We start from the raw sequence: 21,603 nt of genomic DNA, 5'->3' as shown, positions 1-21,603 counted from the left end.
ACCAAGATCCTATATTATTTATTTATTTATTTGTCTGTAGAAACAATAGATGGAACTAAATGCCAGCTAATTATCCAAGCAAAGAGAAAAAAGGGTAAAAGACAAGCTGAAGTTAAAAATAGATTTTTTTTTTTTTTTTTTTGTATCAACAGTAAATGTAAGAATGCCGAAGATTCCCAGAAAAAATTGTAAAATAAAAAAAATGGATGAAAATCCAAAGGAGTCAAATACTTCTCCAAGGTGGTGTTGCTATAGAAACTTACCAACCAAACTATAGCATCATAGGTATATGGTAGGCCCGCTGATGTATATGACCATATTGCCAAGGAATTATTATCTTATATAAGCACTCACTCAGATGTGACTCTTCACAACAATATCCTGTCAGTTATGAAGTCTACTATCACATGAGAGATATCACAAGTTTTGAAGGAATAAAGCCTCAAATTGATTCATACAAGCCTCTCCATGCATTTATCTTTATTAGGCTTGATTATTGTACCAGTGCTTTTACTGGTCTGTCTGAAAGATTGATTGGACAACTGGAGCTGATTCAGCTTCAAGTCCTCCATAAGACCAGAAAAGGGGATCATGTCACAGCAGTCCTGAGGTTTCTACACCAGCTTGCGGTCTGTCAAATGTGGTCTTTTTTTAAATAATGTTGCTAGTTTATTAAAATTTAGATTGTGTTGCACTAGTGCTCATATTAGAAAACACCAATCTGTTATAAAAACTGCACATATATACATGTCTTTGTTCTGTAAATGCCAAAACATCTGTGTAAAGTAATTAAAAGCACATTTTTTTGTCCAGCTTCTCCTTTAGGAAAAAAAAAAAAAAAAAAATAATACTTTGTGCATATATAAGCATAGCTGGTATTTCTCATGAGGTTAGTATGTTCTCTTTCCAGCATCAAAGAATCTTTGACTGAATCATGTTGGAAGGGAATGTGGCAAAATTCTCATGCAGGAGAAGACAGAGATGCCTTCAATTGAAGGGCACAGCCGTTGTTTTGATTGCAGCAGGCCTGAGGAGCGGGCAAACATCCTCCTTGTGATGAGGCGTCCACAGCAATTTGATCGACTGCCAAAGAAGCTGTTCCCTCAAAACGCTAACTGCATATAGATTCCAGTTAATGGGCTAATTTACAGGCGCAGGTGGTTTACAATGTGCACAGGCAAATTCTCCACTGCATCTCAAATACATCATCTGAAATGTACTCTGGGTTGCAGATATGCAAAGCAATGCTGCGCTTTATGATTGCCTCTCCTTGTGAATTGAACTCTTTGACACAATCGTTTCAAGGTTTGGATTCATACCTCTTGCTGAAAAGTTTTCAGAGGGAAAAGGAAATCCTATGAAATAGAAAAGGTTTCATTCGTGACCCTTTGTGAAGTTACAGCAACTCATGGATGCTTGTTTCAGATACACATCTGTTTTAATAAATACAATGTGGTGCCCCCCAAAAAAAGCTTAAAAATGCCACTTATTATAAACTCATCACACTATAAATCCAGTGTTTTTCACTGCTAAAGTGTAAACAGTGGCACTTTCCTAGCATAAATCTAGATTCACACCTTTCACATTCAATTTTATGCTTTTTCCTTGAATATCAGCAACCACCCTGAAGCCATGTGAGCTCTGCTAGAGCATGAACGCTCCAATCAGCAGCTGTCAAGTCACGAGAAAAATCAACACGTCTTAATGTTGGAAAATTAGCTCTGCTCTATGGCATGAGCACCTGCCATGCACAGAAAGGGAGTTAATGTCAACGTACCTGTCCCACTTTGGCATTTTCACACACAAAGGTCTCATAAGGGCTAGCTAGTTCTGGGGGGAACTCGTTGATGTCCAGCACATGGACAGTGACAGCCACCCGGCTGGTCAGAACTGGACTGTCTGGAGAGAGAAAAACAACATTCAGCTTATTTATTATTGTTGATGTTTTCACAACAGTGACACCGTGTGGATTTCTGGGGAACTACAACGTCCAAAGCACACCAACACTTCCAGTTGATTACTGTTACAGTAGGCTGGCTGAGTGCTTAAAGAGGCTACAGTGACTGAATATACAGTGTCCTTGAACAAATGCATAGAAACTAACAGTGTGAGTCACTCTGTAAGTGCTGGAAAAACCTCCAATGTGACAACAACAAGATTATGTATTCACTGCACCAATATGTTGCTGCTCTATGAGGCTTTTAATTAATTATGCATATGGGAATTGAAGAAATGCTCATGCATATTTTGATGAAACTGAGCACTTCACAGACTTTCCCCACCCTGGTTTTAGCTGCAAGATGTGCAACCCACTGTAATTACAGTGTGAAAGCCTCCTTGAATGGGACTAACTTGAAGTCAGGGTTGTTTGTAACAGTGCTGCCTCTCTGCAGGGACACAATGGGGAAATGTTCTCTTCGCGTGAAAGGTAAACTTTATGGATTTGATGTGGGAATGGGCTTTGCTGTGCAGCGGGAGGCTTGGTGTGTGCTTGTTTGTGTAAGTGCCAGTGTGGAGGTATACACAGTTGCTGTGTGGGTTCGTGTGTAGGTGCGTGTTTGAGAAGAATGCAAGGAAAGCGGTGGGTGGGTGGGGGGTCCCTTGAGTCATCTCAAAGGGATTGGCGAAGCAGCCATGGCTCAGTTGGTAACCTGTCTCTGACCTTGATGGAAAAAGCAATCTTCCCACTGAGTTATGACACAGAGCATGGGATTTGCTGCTTCGCAGTGACCCATCTGCTAACATTTACGCTCGCCCAGCAGAGATACTCAGCTTTTCTATCACTGAGCCCCCGTCATTCCAATGTCTTCATGTTCTTCTGAAGTACAATCTGAAATATTAATCTTTAAAGTTTCACACCTTTATGTGCTGAACACACACAATTTCCTTCATTCATTTCAAAAGAAACTCATCTCCATGGCTGCAGTTGTCAGGGGTGACACATCGTTCAGCCCACTAGATGGCGAAATGGTACAGGAGTTATAGTCAGGTCTGACTTGCATCAGCTTTGCAGCCCACGACCACATGCTCTACTTATTTAAATCGCTAAATTAGAATTGCTGCATGTAGAATGCGTCAGAGGCTGGTAATAAAGTTGCTTACACGGGCTGCTTTGCTACTGTACATAACTTTTTCTTTTTTAATTAACTCCATTTTAATGGAATAATCTTCATTTTTTGCAAGCAATCAACCACAGATAGAAAGATTACTCTTGGATATTAATCTGTTAAAAGTGCAGCTGCAGGCAGAATAAGTAAGCAAACTCCAAACACAAAACTCCATGACAAGTGTGAAACTAAATTCATTTGCTATATGTACGAAGTGATTTTACTTTCTAATTGCCTCCTGCTAAAGTTATTGTTGCATTTAATAGACGTCACCCCCAAGCCCCCCTTGCTTTAACTCTCTAAAAATTACTGCTGGGTTTACATGCAAGAGAGCAATACAAAAAATAAATAAATAAAAGTAAGAATGTTAATCCAACTCTGGCTCTTTTTTAGCATGCCTTGCACTGTACCCCAAGAGGGCTGCACACACGTTGCTCTCGTTTTGCTGCATGACTGCAGTGTCTTGAGATGACTGAACCGATCCTTAAGGTTTGCAAAGTGAAAGGTCTGGTGCAGATGATTGAGGAATAACAGAACTCAAGGAGAGTCAGACAACAACACATATTGTCGGATGGATAATTGTTTACAAAAATCTTTTTAAAAAAAATAGCAAGGACGACACTGTAGATGAAGTAGGTGATGAAACCCAGAGGACAGCAATGATTTACTGTCTTACTGAGGCTGCTTGAGAGTGTAGATAAGTCAAAATATTGCAGGTTTACGTGCATGACCTCTCCTTAGCAAATGCATTAGATGTAAGGGGGCTGAAGGTATCTTTGCTTCCGTGTGTTTTTTTTTTTTTTTTTTTTTTGTTGCACTTCATGCTTTAAAAACCCAAATAATAGGCAGACACCATCCCAGCAATGACAAAAGAGTGCGGCATAGTGGAGCCATAACAGCTATCCAATACCCAGAACACAGAGTTCTGCCAAAACTAACTCAAGGTCAGAGAGAGATTTGAACCCAAGCTGGGACACAAACTCTGAGCTGCTGGCTTTATCTCTGTTCTTTCTTCGCCAGCCTGGCAATTAGTTTTAAAGACTGAGTTTGTTCCTTTCTCTTTTCTTTTAGTGGAAAAAAAACGGTCAAAACATTGTTCCCCTGAGAAGGTCTGCCCGAGAGGCCAGTAGGGAGGTAATAAGACAGGAGCGTTTAGGGGCGAAAAAAAAACCCCAGAAACGAACAGAAATCTGCCTCCTTTCCTACAGCAAACGTGACAGACCGAAGATGCAACGGCCTTATAAAAGTCCCCATCTGCCTCCTCCCGCTCTTCCCCCTCCATTCACGCCGCATCCTTTCAGTCTACCTCATCCTCTAATTTTGTGGCACTTAATGCACAAAAGCCACACAAGGAAAGCCACTCACACACTCGCACTGAAAACACAATTAGAATGCCACTGATATGACCTTGAGGGGAAGTGAGTAATATCAGTTTCCAAGGCGACAATGACTCAAGTTTTAACAGCCCATATTTCACAGTCTGTCCTAATGAATATACAGCGCGTGTAATTTTGATTGAGCACCAGCCTGCCTCTAGGATAATGACTTTGACGGTTCTTAGCAGATTTGATGACTTGATGACGATGGATTTGCTTATTTATCCGGAAATTTGCTCTAGTTCCTTCATAAAAACATAATTAGCTTGATGGCATATCTTAAAGCCACAGCACAGCAAGTCTTGGCTCACAGCATGATGCATCTGTTTGCTGTAAAACTCTGGAAGAGTCACATTTTTACTGAGGTGTAAGTAAAAGTTGACTTTGGCAAAGAAAAGCTCCCTTCGAAAGCCAATGTCATCAAATGTGCTGTTAAAAATTAAAACGCGGCAGGAATGTAAGAGGTGTGCCGAGGATACATCCTTTCTAGGAGAGCCATCGTAGTTTATAGTCACCTATAAACCTTTCCAAGAAATGGGATTGAGTATTGACGTGAGTGAGAGTGTGTTAAATCCTTCACACAGATTATGGCGAGAAAAGGTCAACAACCCCTGCATGAATCCACGCTGATCTCATTCTCATACTTACTAAGTTTCGTCGCCACAATCGAGATGTTGTGCTGGGCGATGCTCTCTCTGTCAAGCAGCTCGTTTGTGGAAATGGTTCCTTCCACTGGATCGATGTCAAAGTAGCTGTCCAAGTCACTCCTCCAGTCAATGGAATACCTGAAAGAAAATGTTTGTTTAACAGCATCCATTTTGAACATAAACCAAGGAATTAAAGCCCAGTAACTCTCCCATTGGGCTTATGTATATGAGTTAGGTGTAATGTGATGTTGGAGTAGCCTTCATTACTCATTCTGAACGGTCATTTCCAGAAAATGTGCTGAGGATTGCACACACATTCCAATCCAGTAATGGAGCACACGTTTGGCCATGCTGAGCTAATGGTTTTCTTGGGAACATAAATGAATTTTAGGCACTGTTGAAAGCGTATCAATCTCTCACGGCCAATGAACAACAAAGGCATAAAAAAAAAAAATAAAAAAAAAGAAAATCTTCGTTTGGTGTCTGAGAGCAGCAGGTCTGGTCTTCTTTGCATCTTTGGTCTTATCCAGCTGCTCTGAATGCAAACTATGACACACACACACACACACACACACACACACACACACACACAAAGAAATCAGACTGCATGTCAGTGACAGCACCATCCATCACTCCATGCCATTTGATCTTAAAAGGCCATTTTTCATTAATAATTTTACAATCTTCAATGGAATTCCATCAGGAAAAAATAATATTTTATTCTCCTTCACCAGAAGGTCAAAGGGTGGGTTTTCAATGCCTTGCCCATGGGCACTTCCACAGAGCAGATGCTTAATTTCTCATGGGGTTGAGCTGGACTTTCCCTGTGAAGGATAGCCTCTCCGTGCGATCGTTCCGCCATTTTTTTTCTTTCTTGTAGCAAGCTATTTGATCTTAAAAGGCTATTTCACATGAATATTTATTGTGCTTGTTTTCTGTACCACAGAACCTGAAACCGGACTTGACTCAGTCATTAGAAGGAACAGGCCCAACACACATTCCCCCCCTCTAGTCTTTTACAGTAATGAGGATAACAGCAAAACGACTTTTTATGAGCTTTTGGTTTCACTTTTGATTTGCCCATGTCCTCTTTCCCTAACTTTGTGATGCATGCAGCCTTAAAGTGAACATGATTTTGTCAAAATAGTTTAGTATGAGTCTCTTTGATAAATATTGCAGCCAAAAAACTCCTATCAAGAGTTCAAAAGATCAGTGGTTTGCATTTTCTCCTCAGGGCAAAAATACGAGGGGGTATCACTGAAGTTAAAGCTATAACTGAGGCATATGTTTCGCCGTCGGTGTGCCTGAGTTACAAAAAGAACCATGCTGTTACAGGAATATTACAGGTTAAATGACGTACAGAGCTAAAACTCCCTTCAGCGAGACAAAAAATCTTTTATCATCTCACTTAGTCTCCAGGACTGAAAATGCGATGATGAAAAATCCAAACGGTTTCACGTGGGATTGAAAACATGTTGGAAATTGTTGTACTTGTAATTGGCCCAGGTTATCTGTGAATTAAACAGATCTCATCAACAGCTGTGTGAAAGAAATAACAGATCCAAAGCGTCTCCTTAACTCAATACTGACAGCTGTAGATATGAAAATTAATTAGCCCTATCTCCTGCTTTGAAGGGCAATGCCGGTAATTCTCTTCATGTGAGCATCGCACACACAATGCACAAGGTTTGAAAGAAGGGGAAGGCTTATTTCACTTTATTTTCTGCACTCATTGATTCCTTTTAGGTTTTATTTGTTCTGCTGCAGAAGCTTTTTTGTACTCCATGACCAGTGTGACTCTTCATTGTCTTCTTACTTGTGATAGTGCCATCTGAGTAAAACATGGGGCCAAACTTCCCCTCTTTAAAACCCATTCAAACTTCAGGAAGCTCTTTAGAATCAGTCAACTATAAAGAATTCATGATGCCGTTCTCCTCTCCCTGCTACAGATAACCCGACGTTATACAGTTAAATAGCCAATTCAGTCGATTCTAAAGTCTAAAAGCATGATTCCATATGCATGATGGGTCATTGGGTCTATTGTTTTGAAGTGAAGAATGCAAGGCTGCTCTCTGAAGTTGTGCAAATGAACATTGTCATTTGCGGTACTGATAAATATTTAAAGTACTGGAGACAAAGTGGAGCTCCACAGAGCAGAGGGCATTAGCTTATTGTTGAACAAATCTCTGCTTCTGCTATTTCTTTTGTTTCCTATAGAATTAAATATTAATAAAACAGCTGCTGTCCATGCAACACGTATACGTTTTCTGCCATTTTATTTTTGCGTAAGGGGAGTGATTTATACTCCGAGTACCATCACTCTGAAACAGTCTGAGCTGACTCAAGGTGGCTAACAGATTTTAAAAAGCGCCCTCATACATTTTTAACAGCGCACTTTCTTTTGTCTTTTGCAGAGGACAGTCTATTGTTATCTTTGACGGAAGTTTTATGGTTAAAACGGGGAGGTAGTGCTTGAGTGTGCATGAGGGGAGTGTGTGCGCATGATGGCTGGGAGACTTGGAGAGAAAATGAATGACTTTCCTGAAGTATAAATCAGGAGTTTAGTGAAGCGTGTCAGATCTATAAAACTGAGTTGTGATGTTAAAAGTCCCACCTGATAATTACCAAGCAGAGGAGCAGCAGTGTTGTATTTAAGTTTGAGACATATTCATGAGGCGGTGAGGAGTTTCGTCAATAATAAGCAAGTAAGTGAACTCTTATTTATGCAGCAATTTCCATAGCCTGGGTTATAAATGGCTTTACATAAAAACACAAGCAAAAACGAAACAAGATGTAAAACAAGGTGCACAGTGAAACCAAGTAAAACAACACAAACATAAATCTGAGCAAGGTAAGTCAGACACACAAAAACACTTGATTTAAGGGGCCCGAGTGAGTTTGTCATCCTGACTCCCAGTGGGCCAATGTTCCCCAGTATGAGGCCCAGCAAGGCAAATGAACAGTCCATCATGTTCTCAGTCCGGACTGTGGAACAACTTATTGGTCTTTAACAGAAGACCAACGGATCTAGGAGTGGACAAATCCAGTGTTTGATGACCACTAGCTTGCAATTTTAAATGTTTCAATGCTCCAACACACCTGGTTCACAGGTCAGGAGTGTTAGGTGTGTTGAAACGAGGACATTTCAAGCCTGCAGGACAGTCACACATTTAATATAAGTGTGATGAAAAAAAAAAAAGAAGAAATGAAGTTTCTGGTGAATAGGAAGAAAAGATAAAAAATCATTTCTTTCAGTAAAGAATATAAGGGCTGTTACACACCGAACATGGTGTCAAGAACTAGCAATCAATATTTAGGATTTCTTTTGTCTTTAAAAACAACATAAAAGTAATGAACAAGCAAGCAAAAAAAAAAAAAAAAAAAAAAAAGACAAAAACATGGCATTTATTACACAACAAAAAAACAGTTAGACTGTATATTTAATGTCTAGCCAAGGGGTCTACAGCCTGTGGCTCCATAGCCACAGGTGGCTCTTGGGAAGCTTCTACTTTAGCGCTTCATAATAAATGGCCAAGTAATATTTTCAAATATAGATATAAGAAAAAATGTCAAGTTTTAGTAGATTTATTTTTTACATTATTATTTTATCTTATATTTGACTACTTGTGTTTAGCAGGACTGAGGGGAAAAAAATGTTGGTTTGAACTGTTAAAGTTGCAGACTCTTGAGGGGGTGCCCACTGCAGGGGTGCCCACTGCTCAGGTCTAGTCCTCAAGATCTACAATCCTGCAGCTTTTAAATGCATTTACTTTCCAACCCACCTGAATCAAATAGCTGAATTTTGCATGCCATCCAGCTCTGCAGAGGCCTGGTAATGAGCCATTCATTTTATTCAGGTGTGTTGGACAAAGGTTGCATCTAAAAGTGACAGGATGGTTTGATCTTGAGGACTTACATTGGGCACACTATTTGAGCCAAAAGGAATAACTCTCCTGCACACAGGGGCAGTAATCTACAGTATTCAATAAGAGGAGTCAGAGCTCACCCTGATGAAAAAGCTAAACAAAGAAATGTTTGCATATTATCATGCTGTTGGCACGAGCACTGCATCAAGGTTTGTGTCAGTTTTAAGGATAAGGCAAGAAAGAAATTTGCTGCAGAATTGATGCAGGCCTGCTGACTGCATGAAATGATGAGAAAAGACAGATGAAAATAGGAAGAAACTGCCTTCAACATATTGAATCTGCACAGTAAATAGTCAAGGGGTTTGAGGATGTCACTAGAAACCTAATTTGATATACAAAGAAATAAAGAAAAAGAAGGCAGGTTTTGTTCTTATTTAGTGGCAAATTATTTAAAGACGTGGACTTACTAATCTCTTTTAAACAAAGGAGGTTTTGGTGTGTCTTGTTGTATCATAAAGCAAAACACAGTTTTCAGGTGATGCCCCGGGCTAAAAAAAAAAAAAGAAAAAGAGCTTGTGAAGTGTGGTTTTTCAGCCTTGGGAGGCTCCCGACCAATGTCAACATAATACAATATGAAGCCTTATAAATGTCAATAAGAAGAGCCAGAAACACAGAGTTTTCAAAGTCTGCAACCTATGTATTATTGCTTTAGTTAGCCTTTATTTAAGGGAAAAGATGTGCATGACCAGAATAAAATTAAAAAAGCAATCCACTGAAATATTGGATTAGGTGTCTAAAAGCAACTCTGTCTAAAGTGTTTTTTTTCTATTTCATTTTCTTAATTTTGTGATTTTGTTTTGTTTCTTCTTTTTTAATAATATATTGACTTAATGGGCCAAATAGTCCATTATACTGAAACATGGACAGAATGTTCTCTCTTTCTCTGCTCAACATCTTTTCAATTCTTTCCAATCATGGAGCTTGGTGGTTTTACTTGCATTAAATCTTAAAGAAAACCAAACCGGCCCCTGTGGTGCTAAACAACACAAACAAACAAAGGTTGCAACAATGCAACTCCAGTTAGATGGTGAGAAGCAAACTACTCTATTGGTAGTCAAGAACAAAAAAGCAAAACCTGCAAACTGAATTTCATGAGACCTTTTGTCTTTTGGACTTTTTGTTCAAATTCAGATCACTTTCTTTCAAATGCGAACATATTGTTTTAGAATTAATTGACAATGTTCTCTCAGAATCTATTGGAATAAATCTGTAAAAAAATGTATTCACAGTGGGACCCAGTGGCATGGCAACCACACAACCACCTTATAAACAATCAATCACATAATACACTCACTAATTTCCTAGAACACCTTATATTGAGAGTTCACATATCAGGTCTAAACTTGCATAATGAGGCGAGTAATAAAAGTAGAATATTGCCTCCATGTTGCAGCGCCACCAGAAAGTGCTGACCTGCACAACCGATGATGCTAGCAGGATTTTACATGACAGAGTCAAATGTTTTACATAGATTGATTAGACCTCAAACTGATGAGTAAAGCTGACAAAACTCTGACGATTAAAGCTATGATGACATTGATTAATGGAGACTGGAGACATTGATGGATGTATTAGAGAGCTAAAACCTTCAATCACTGGCTGCACTTAAACAGTATTTCCCTCTTCACTTCTGCTGTCTTCAAGGAATCACATATTTGGTGAAGTAATGACATTAAGCATGTTTAGATCCATGCATTTAACCCAAACTCCATTATAAATTAGGTCAAATAGTGTACTCTACATATAGGAAGAAGCTTTACTTTTACAATAACTGTAATGAACTTTCTTTTTTAATTTATTATCTCAGTCTCTTTTTCCTCCATCATGGCAATGCCACGCTCCTAACTCAAATGTCAGTTGTAATAATGACAATGCATACAACAATACACAAAACTAACAGAACTTATCTTACTGAATGACTTTAAATCCAGAGGATCTGAGACAGCCTCCCTAACTTGTAACTCTTGTGATTTTGCTGTAATTGATATTTTTTGCTGCCTCTTGGGCAGGACTCCCTTTAATCTCAATGCAACTTTCCTGGTTAAATAAAGGAAATGATATTTTGAAAAAAGAAAAAAAAAGTGTTTCCAATGCTGGTATTAAAAAACTGCTGTCCTGCAGGTTTTCACAGTTTCCCTTTCCCAACACACCTGACTCATATGTAGTAGTTCTAGCATTTTATAAATCTTTGCACAATTTATTATTAATCTGAGTAAGGGAGCAGTGTTGTAGCAGGGAAACATAGACAACTTACAGAGCTGAGGCCCTTGTAGAACTGAAGAGTAGCAGGAAACTTTGCAGCAAACGTGATACACAGAGGGCACAATGTAAACAAGACACAAAAACTCTAGAAGACACAGGACACCTGTGGTCATGTTTCCATTTATGAGTCTTGTGCAGGAGTCCCAACACAACATGACCATGGCTCTAAATTAATACTTGCCACCTATTAGATGGTTCAAAGACAGCTAGTATAGTGGTACAGGTCAGACACACAAAGCAACTGAATGAGTTGTGTGTTGTAACATTGTGGTAAATGGAAAGAAATGGAAAAAAAAAAAAAAAAAAAAAGAAGCAGCATCTGCAAAGTTGAGTGCAGAATCTTTCAGGAAAATATTGGTCATATCATATAATGCCCAAAAAAAATTTCAATATTACGTAAAATTAAAGATATATTGAACCAAACATTATAATTCAGGCTATGCTGCTCCTTAGTAGCTCCATATAAAACCTACTTGTGCAGATTTGGGGAACCACTTATGAATACGATATTCATTCCGTTGACATGCTGCAGGAGAAGCTATGAGAACTGTCAACAGATCAGGGTATTATGAACCACCCAATGGAATATTTATCAACCTCTATACTTTGAAATTGCATTATGTAGTTGAGCTCAGCGCAGCATTGATAGTATACAAAGCACAAAATAATCTGCTTCCATACTGAAGACACAGGTTCTCCGAAACTGGTAAAAGGAAATGTGAACACAGAGGAAAATGTTTATTTTAGAAGGCAAGGACCAGGACAGACATGAAAAAATGTAAATCTGTTAGAGGGGTAACCTTGTGGAGTACGTGAGATCAGGAACTGCATTGTGTTCTTTATTATGTGAAAGAAAAACATTAAAAACATGCTATGTTGTTGTTTATGAACTACCAATTTTTTCTCAGAAAAGACTTCTGTTCTTTCATCATATATATATATATATATATATATATATATATATATATATATATATATATATATATATATATATATATATATATAATTTTTTTTTTTTTTTTTTTTTTTTGTTTTTTTTGTTTTGTTTTTGAATTGGAATTAATTTGGGATTGTCAAGATTTGTTTGTTTTTGTCATTGTAGCAGAGGAAATTTAAAATGACTGAAATATAAGATTGAATTAAATTTAATTGAACTGAACTCTGATAGCCTTGATTAGATTGGTTTGCTGTGGTTTTCTGTACAGGTGTTCATTCAAATGTTTGATTTAGTCATTGCTAATCATTATTATTATAAACAATACCATTGCATGTCTCTGGTGACATTAAATTTTATTTTCCATTCATTTCCAGATGTTTTTTAAATGAAAATAAGAGCATAACATTTTCTCCATTTTTTATTTATTGATCTATTATATTAAATTTCCGAAACCTATTTCTTTACTATATGAAACAATTTCGCAGTGGTTTCTTCTCTGGCCATCACAGCACCGGACTCTGATAATTAGATTTATGTAGTCACACATACTGTTCATTTGGGTTGTTACTGAATGGATCACCAGAAAGTTTCTTACTTTTGAAACCTGTAATAAAAACATTATTACAACCCAGGCTACTGGGCGGGAGCAGGCTAACCTGGCTGATCTTTGTGCTATTTAACATTGGTGTATTTTATGATGTAGATGATTATGTGAGAGTTTTTTTAAATTAAGACCCTGGTAATCCATTCCAATTATGTAAGGCTGACTCACTACAGGAACTGCTGTGCCAAATGGTAACTACTTCATTTGCTTGATTTTTGTGTTTGTTAAATGAACTTTCTGACCCTTTTTCAGTGAAGCATAATTTTAATGATGTCATTATCATTCCAATATGAGATGAAATGTTTAGAAAGTGGTAGCAGCAAAATGTTTGGACAATGACCATGTTTTTGCAATGCTACCATGCACTGTTATACAAGGATGAGCTCATGACATGTGGAAACACTGAATAAATAAAAGTACTTCCAACTCACAAACTGTTCATAATCACTACATTAGTCTAAAAAATTGGCTCAGAAAGATACTAAAAGACACAATCTTTACAAGCCATATACACCCCTCTTCCAGGGAAAGTTTCTTTTTTTTTTTTTCTTTTAGCTTTTTCTAAAAATAAATGACTACATTTCCCATTGAAGCCATTCCATGATATATTATAACTGTTGATGGGTATTGAACAGCAGTTCCACTCAGGAGTCAGTCTAAATACTAAAACATCAGACCTGTACACCTCTGGGCTTATTGATGCCTGTTTCTGTGCTGACAAGTGTTGGGCAGCTCATTGACTACAGTGTCAAATATATACGTCTGTTTGTTGCCAGCAGAGGTGATCTGGGCTAAATTTTATTGAAAACATGACAATGGCAAAAGCTCTAATATCTGTATTGGAAAGACCAATAATATTACCAGAGTATAGACCTATATCCTTGGGTGGAGGAGTCCATAGTCTAATCACTACTGTGCTCCAGGCTCCTTAATTGAGTGAAGTACTCACAGGAAATTTGTTTCTTTTTTTTAAATTCAGTCCAGAAGTCAAATTAATGGAATAACTTCCTGCTTTCTGTGGATAATGGTGACCAACTGTGAGTTTTCCTCCTGGCAAAATCAGTCCTGCTTCATCTCTGTCTGGGGGCCATTAGCAGCTCATTAATTTAGCAATTAGCTTACTTGTAGCCAAAGGTATGTATGCAGGTTTCATGGAGACTTTAGCAGGCTATAGGCAGGCACATTGTTAAGAAAATCCATTATGAGAGGTAAATGTATCGGAATATAGGGAGATGGGGGTATTATTTATTTGCTTAATAAAACAGTAACATATAAACCTGTGCTAATGGAAAGGTCAAAAAGCAAGCAGTACGTAAGCCAAAATACTTGTAGAGGAAACACAATCATGAGAAACCATTCAAAAGCCAGATATGGGAATTACGCATCACTCATTTATTCAAGTGGTGATTTAGTCTCCATTCAAAGTGGCAGTATACATCACAATACCGTAGTCTGTGTTTATTTTACCGTAGTCTTGGTTAACTTAATCTACAGAGATTTTCTATTAAATTATGTATAATTTTTTTTTTGTTTTTAGACCAAGTGAGTAGTTTTGTTACAAATTTTAGTACAATCAGACAAATAACATCCATAAATCCATGTTGCATACTTGTTTCTTTGTACAGAATTAGGTCATGAATTGATAAGGGAGTCAAATAAGAACCAGACTGATAGGCAGAATTGATAATGCCACTGATATCAGTAACATCTTATCAATTTCAATCCATAATCATACATACAATGGCTGCCTGCTTGCTTTTGCGTGTTTGGTGTCATTTGCCAATTTCTGCCTGAGCAATGTGCATCTGAATGAGGAGCAAAATTTCAATGACGTGATGTCTATCAAAAACAGAAATGTGTCAAATACGGGTCAGTCTAAAAAAAAAAAAAGGCTGGTTAGTTCGTTGCTTTGTTCCCACTTCGAAGAGACATTTTCGGAAAGGACGTTGTTTGGCATTTTTAACAGTGTAAAAGGAGCATGAGATCAGCAGTGGAAACTTTTTTAGACTAAATACAGAACTCCACTGATTACAAAATAGTACTCAGATTCTACAGAGCATAAACATCATGAGCTAATTACAACTCATTAGTATGTATGGTAAGAACGGTGTACTTGAGTGGATCTTAAGTATTTTTGTTTGAGTACATCAGGAAAACAAAGCCATGTGTGTGCCATAGATGGAACATATTTAGTCAGTGCACTGACATTTTGGTGGAAAAATATTAGAAGGTTTTAATCAAATAGTAAGAAAAAGAAAACTGATCCATCTATCCATTTTCTTAACCGCTTATTCCAGTTACGGGTGGTGGGGAAGCTGGAGCCTATTCCAGCAAGCATTGGGCGAGAAGCAGGGTATATCTTGGACAAGTCGTCAGTCCATCGCAGAACCAACACAGAGAGAAAAACAACCATTTACACTCACATTCACTCCTAGGGACAATTTTAGAATGACCAATTAACTTAACATGCATGTCTTTGGACGGGTGGGAGGACGCCGGAGTACCAAGAGAAAACCCATATACCCATAAACCCATATTCTCCCCACACACGGAGAGAATATGCAAACTCAGAGAAACTCATGTTTGTCCAAATCACTTCAATTAAAAAAAAGACTGACACAAGACTTACTGAAAATAAAAAAAATAAAAAAATAAAAAAAAATGCATTATCAAAGCAATATTCTACCAGTCAAATGTTCGGACACACCTTTCCTTTAAATTCAAAGTGAAAGTGTGTCCAAACCTTTGACTGGTAGTGAATATATGTAAAAGAATCCATATACTCTTTTGCCCTTGTAAGACTACAGGAGACCTAGACTTTAAAGTATACTGTTTTCCATCAAAAATAAGCAGTTTAAACAACATTAGGCAGTTAAACACAAAGATATAAAAAAAAAAAAAAAAAAAAAAAAACTGATAAAAGCAGTTTGATTCAACACCATCATATAACACTGTGTACTCTTTCAAAGAACATTTAAACTTTACCTGACTGGGCTGCTGCTGGCATCTAAATCCTGTGCAGTCACTGCGCCAATGATGGTGCCCGCGGGTGTGTCCTCGTACACATCCATCACATAGGAGGGCTTATTGAACACCGGGGGCTCATCCACATCCAAAACGTTAATCTTCACTGTTGCTGTGTCTTTGAAGGCCCCAAAGCTCTGAAACCGTGGATCCAGATGAGCATTGGAGGCGTCTACCTTAAAGGTGTATGCCTTCTTGGTTTCATAGTCCAGGGGCTACAAACAAAACAGAAAGTTCGACAGTTAAAGTTACTTTAATCGCAGCTTACTTTGGCATGCTTTCACACTTCTCTGATTTGCTCTCCATGTAGCGTTTATTGTGTAAAAGCTGAGAGCTCTTGATCAAATGCTGGGAGTCATTTTGAGCATTCAGGCAGACAGCAGTTTCCCCTCAGTTCATTTTTGTTATTCTACCACTTTCAAAAACATTGTTTGTGAATGTCTGCCTGCTCGTGCTCGAAAAGGAATATTTTTACTGTTTTTGTTATTATGATTTTACACAGGAAAACCCTCAGAAATGCATACAAATACATGGTTGTGTTTTTTTCCCTGTGGAAATACAGCTGAAACTGCAATCAACAGTAAACTGGCACATATTTAATAACAGATACACAGTAGGTCTTGACCAGTTAAAGATTTCTCCCCTTTTAGACTGAGAAAGTCAAGCTGTAGTTTCTTGGTTCAGCACAACTTCACCTTACTAACAAGAGTTCTCCAAACAACAGCTTAGGAGTTCATATGTTGTTCCTCCTCAGCCTTCTGACATGTCAGCTCAGGGTCAATTAGTCAAAGCAAGGGCAGGAATCAGCATCCTCGGCTTGTCTCCAGCTGAGGTGTACACATCTGACAGCAATGACACCCCCATTCATGCCTCTGCCTGTCTCCTGCCCTCTCATGTGTGACCGACCATACTTGGCAAGCTTGCAGTCGGTCACGCTCTGCTGGTCCAGAGTCACATGAGAGACATTCCTTTCTGTGTATTTCAAATTGACTAACATGTAACCACTATGGCAGCAATGCTATCTCCCTGCCCCAGGACCCGGGCCTCTCCAGCATGTTGTTTCAGAAGACACCAAGCAAAAACAGCAGGTTGAGAAAGTTCTATTGAGGAGAGGGAGCACCTGTTCGAGAGGAGGTAAACGTAGAGATGCCAGAAAAAGTATATTTCATTGCAGTGTGAGGTAAATATGATTAATTATCAGCCCAAATTATATGTGCATGAATTCAGGACCTAATTAGATTCCAACTAGTAGAAATGGACTGAAACTAAAGTTGTGATTGCACAGCAATAGCAGATGCTTCTGGAGCCTTCCATCTCTCCTCCACCGACACGGTTTAACACTCTCAAAGCTACAGCAGGTGTCCGTAAAAAGAAGTGAAGAGAAAAAAAAATAGCGCTATGTGAAGGCAAGCCAATCTGAAAGCAATCATTGACCATCAACCGCCATGATTGGTTTGATTGCAGTGCACCAGATGCAACTGTCTAGGCACAGCTATAAGATCCTTTAACAGGAAATACACTCTGTCCCTTTCAATCTCTCTCAAGAGGTGACAACTGTGAGGAAGGGCCAAACAAAAAACCTCCAGTACAAAGTGAATTCATTGTGCGTGTCATTCAAAACCTGATTGGTACAATCAAGACACATCAATTAAGTTGTTTTAGAGTGATCAGCAGTCACTATGTCAGTTGACAGAACTTCCTTCCAGATTTCTTGGTATTTGAAATGGAAAAAAAAACCCAAGTGAGTTGACAATAACTGCATCAAAACATTTTGTCAAAATGTTTGTGTAATGTCAAGTTTATTCAAAATCGGTATAAACTGAGAACAAAGTTAAGAACATTACTAAACTGGAGCACCGAAGACTATGCACGCTTGCGTTGTATATGGCTTTCCACATCATACATATATCATGCTGTGCCAAAGGACAGCCATGCATAGCTCAGCTTAAACTGTGCACAGGTGGAGAAAGGAGGAGGGAGAGCAATGCAAGGGAGATGGACAGCAGGAGGTGTACACCAGGCCTCATTAGCCAGGATCTCACCAGGGATCAGGAGACGCTCCGCTCTCCATCTCAACATGCTGCATCACCACAATTGGGATGCGGGCCGAAAATCTCACCCTTAATAACCATCTAATTTTCATGTAATCCTCAGCTAGCTGAAGACAGTCTTGTGGTGTGTTTAGGGAAATGCTCATTTCACATGCAGACTTTGCTACAGTTTTGACACAAATCTCACAGTAAGCACAGCTGGCGTCTTGGAGTTCCAGCTGACAAATTACTTTGCGTAAATGATGCCTGAAAACAGCATGGAAAATGCTTTTTAGGTGCAAGTGGAGTCAGAAATGTTAAAAGTGACTGATTTGATTAGATACTTTAAACCTATGGCAATAGATCAATGTTTACCTTTGTTTTGCCACATATTTTCTTGCATTTGATGTCAAGGAGTAGAAAAATGATTTTATACTTCTACATATAAACCCTGCTACAATACCAGTCTTAAATGGACAATTCCATTGCAGTGGCTCTCAAACTTTTCGAGCCATGACCCCCAAGATAATGTATGTTGGTGTTCATGACCCAATCCCAACACAACAACTGAATGCTTAATTGTGTGATCAATCAAATGGGTCATCTTGCTGCTCTTCTCAAAATGTAAGACTGGAAAACTGTCAGAATCTTTATAAACAAGGAAGATAAATAGTTTTTTTGTGCATTTAGTTCACTGCCGTGACAAGGCGTCTATATGCCCTAAATCGACTTCTCTTGCAGAAAGTATGGCAAAAACTCTATGACAACAAACTAACTTTGTTGTTTATGTGTGTTCAAAAACTTGAAGTGCTAACTTCACTGATTTATCTCTTTATCAATGGTTTCATTTTGACAACCCTGGTAAAAAATTTAAAATCCAGTAGATCTGAATCTCTTGTCCCTGATCTGGCAGCCTCTTGTTTATCTCTACAACATATCATCATAGTCAGTGTGAACAGCTAAGAAAACCAGGACGATGAAGTGGAGCAGGACAGTTTTTTGCTTTTGGGGAATTAGGCTGTGTGTGTAAACACACCCTAAGGTTAATGTGTGATGACCCTTGGTTTTCTTCTGGGCCCATTTTATCTCCTGTGTACCTCTCCTGCCCCTCCCTAGTTATCTTGATTGTTCCAACCTGTGTTCAGTAACCCATTCAGCCCAGCCCCATCTTCCCTAGGCCCCGTGCCAGATCATCTGTTTTCTTGGCTTATTCACGCTCATGTTTACGTGCCTGTGCTTCTACTTTCATAGTTTGGGGGCTTTCTTTGTTCCTTTCAAATTATTCCACTTTCCCTTGGGTCTTTACTTTTGGTGAATTCTAATGAACTGTGATTACCTGTACCCTCCAGCCTTCTCTTCTCCTGCATTCTCAGTAAGCTTTATTAAGGTTGGGTAGTTCATCATCTTGTCTGGCTGTTTGGTGGCTCAGCATTTGGGTCCACATCACTGAACTCACATGACAGTGATCTTTTGCACACATGTGAAGACCATCCACCACTGGCAGAGCATAGCAGGAAACGGACATGCCCAGTCTCACCAGAAAACAAATGTAATAGGTACATTTGTCCACTTGTCTAAAATATAGCTGGGTCACAGCCCATGGCTGCAAAGTGTAAAATGTCAACTTATCCCAGGATTTTTGTTTTCTGTTGGGCAGCATTCATATGGTACAATGAGATCAATATTCCATGAATAGTGAAATGTGTAAACTAGAACAATGCACATCTTTAAAACCATCCAATCACAAAGTTTAGAACTTGTTAACCTAATTGCAGATTAATTTAGATCGTTATCATGTACTCGTAATTCCCAGTCCCTACCTCTTTTCCAGGTTAGAGCATGGCGGCACAGTACAAAAGAAAGGAATCAAAAGGAAAAATGAATTAGAAAAGAGAAAAGCAGGATGCTTCTCAGCAAATTTAATAATGATGAATGAAGGATGGCTGAATTAGCACCTTAAGTTACACCCCTCTTTTCCCCCTTATGATTATTTTCTAATGAACACAAGTAGGATGTGGAAAGTGGAAACCACGGAGAACACTTTTGCAAGCACAGAACAATGACGTGAAACAATGAGAACTTCAGGTGTCTATGTGTACTGAACTAAGTAATAAAGATATTGCTGGTAATTGTATAATTTAATATTACAACCGCAATCTTGTGTGTATGAAAAGCAAGTAGACTTCCTTTGTTTTTTGAAAACATTTCCCTTCTCATCTAAAAGCCTCGTCCACATCTAACGAACTGCTGGGTTCCAGGTTTATAAACTGTTGTATGGCCATTCATACTTGAAGATTGTCAAAGTTATGCGTATTGTTGACTCACCAATCCAATTTATGGGTTATTACCATCAGTTCATCTGAAAGCAGAAGCATTGACTGTTCTTTGACTTTGCGACTGATCAATGCTAACTGATCAGTGTTTCCACAAGGCCTTCTCGTTTCTGAAGCGTCCATGAAGCATTGTGACACTCTGCTTACTGAAAGATTTGCAGCTGTTTTATTTTTGCCTCTCGGAAACCTCTCTCGACCAGAGTGGACAATTCAGACAAGTCACTTTGTTCATCAAAAGCAAAGTGGATCATGGGAATTTTCAAAATAAAACACTTTGTAGAGACTCTGGATTGCATTTTACTCTGAAACATCAACATTACATTATTACCCGCAGCACACACCAAGCTATCAAGTGAGAGAGACCAATGATGTTAGAAAACTCGTCTTGACGGCAACTTGTTCCTGAAAAAATTACTTTAAAGTATTTGATTTCTTCCCTGCAGAAAAAATTTTGATGTTGGGAAACAATCTGCAAAACTTCGCTATTTATTTTAAAATAACAAAATGCTCTGAAATCCCTGAAGTTATTTAAAAATCTGACCAAATCATTACGAGAAATAACAGGAGTCCACTCCAGCATCTACCAGATCGCTACTACTAGGTGACCTGTCCCCAATCTATCACTGGCCCAACAAAGAGAGGCAAACCCCCCCCCCCAAAAAAAAAACCCACTCACACTCACTTCTAGGGACAGTTCAACTTAACATACATGCCTTTGGACTGTGAGAAAAATCTAATGTACCTCAAGGGAACACACGTTTCCATGGGGAGAACAAGCAAACTCCACACAGGGAGGCCTCAAACCCTTCCCAAAGGCAGAGGCTTAAACCAGAACCTTGCTGTAAGGCAATAGTGCTAACCCCCATTCAGCCCACACATCTTGAAATAGATTAACTGAATGACCGTGTATTAATCCAGTGTCGTGCACATTATTGGAATATTTGAGCAGGATCTAAAGGTTTTTAATCATAAGACCTTCATTAAATTGAAGGAAAAGTGATGTTATAGGAACAAAGTGCAGCTCATTTATTCAAAAAAAAAAGAGAGACAGGAGATATAATTTATGAACTGCCATTTGATTAACTGTCAAGCAAATTCCACAGATTAATTTACATTTTCTGCTTTGGGTAAAAAACATGTTGAGAGCTGGATGAGCTATTAAAATGTGTCTGAGACACATGATGGTCCAAGCATGTCTGGTATATCTGTTGGTAATTTGGAATAAAATGGGACCAGGAGGGGATAATGAGAAACTCTAAGTTAATGAGAAGACATCCTAATGTGTCGATGCTTGACTTCCAGAGAATCAAATCAGATCTGCTGGCCATTGGGAAATTTTCCAAGAAAAGGGAAAAAA

General features: G+C 38.6%; 1 protein-coding gene across 1 annotated transcript in view; it reads right to left on the bottom strand.

The window, feature by feature from the left end:
- Window positions 1-21,603, bottom strand: part of LOC306770616 (cadherin-12-like) — a gene marked incomplete at both ends in the record, with an annotated part of 85,143 nt that overhangs the window by 11,837 nt on the left and 51,703 nt on the right. Inside the window, 3 exons of the mRNA XM_079259503.1 lie at window positions 1,778-1,899; window positions 5,132-5,268; window positions 15,845-16,098. Coding sequence (XP_079115629.1) covers window positions 1,778-1,899; window positions 5,132-5,268; window positions 15,845-16,098 — 513 coding nt within the window. The remainder of the gene's footprint in view (window positions 1-1,777; window positions 1,900-5,131; window positions 5,269-15,844; window positions 16,099-21,603) is intronic.

The sequence above is a fragment of the Telmatherina bonti genome (genome assembly GCF_933228915.1).
Source record: "Telmatherina bonti genome assembly, chromosome: 20".
Classification (NCBI taxonomy): Eukaryota; Metazoa; Chordata; class Actinopteri; order Atheriniformes; family Telmatherinidae; genus Telmatherina; species Telmatherina bonti.
Note: the sequence above shows the minus strand (reverse complement) of the source record. Positions and strands in the feature narration are given on the sequence as shown.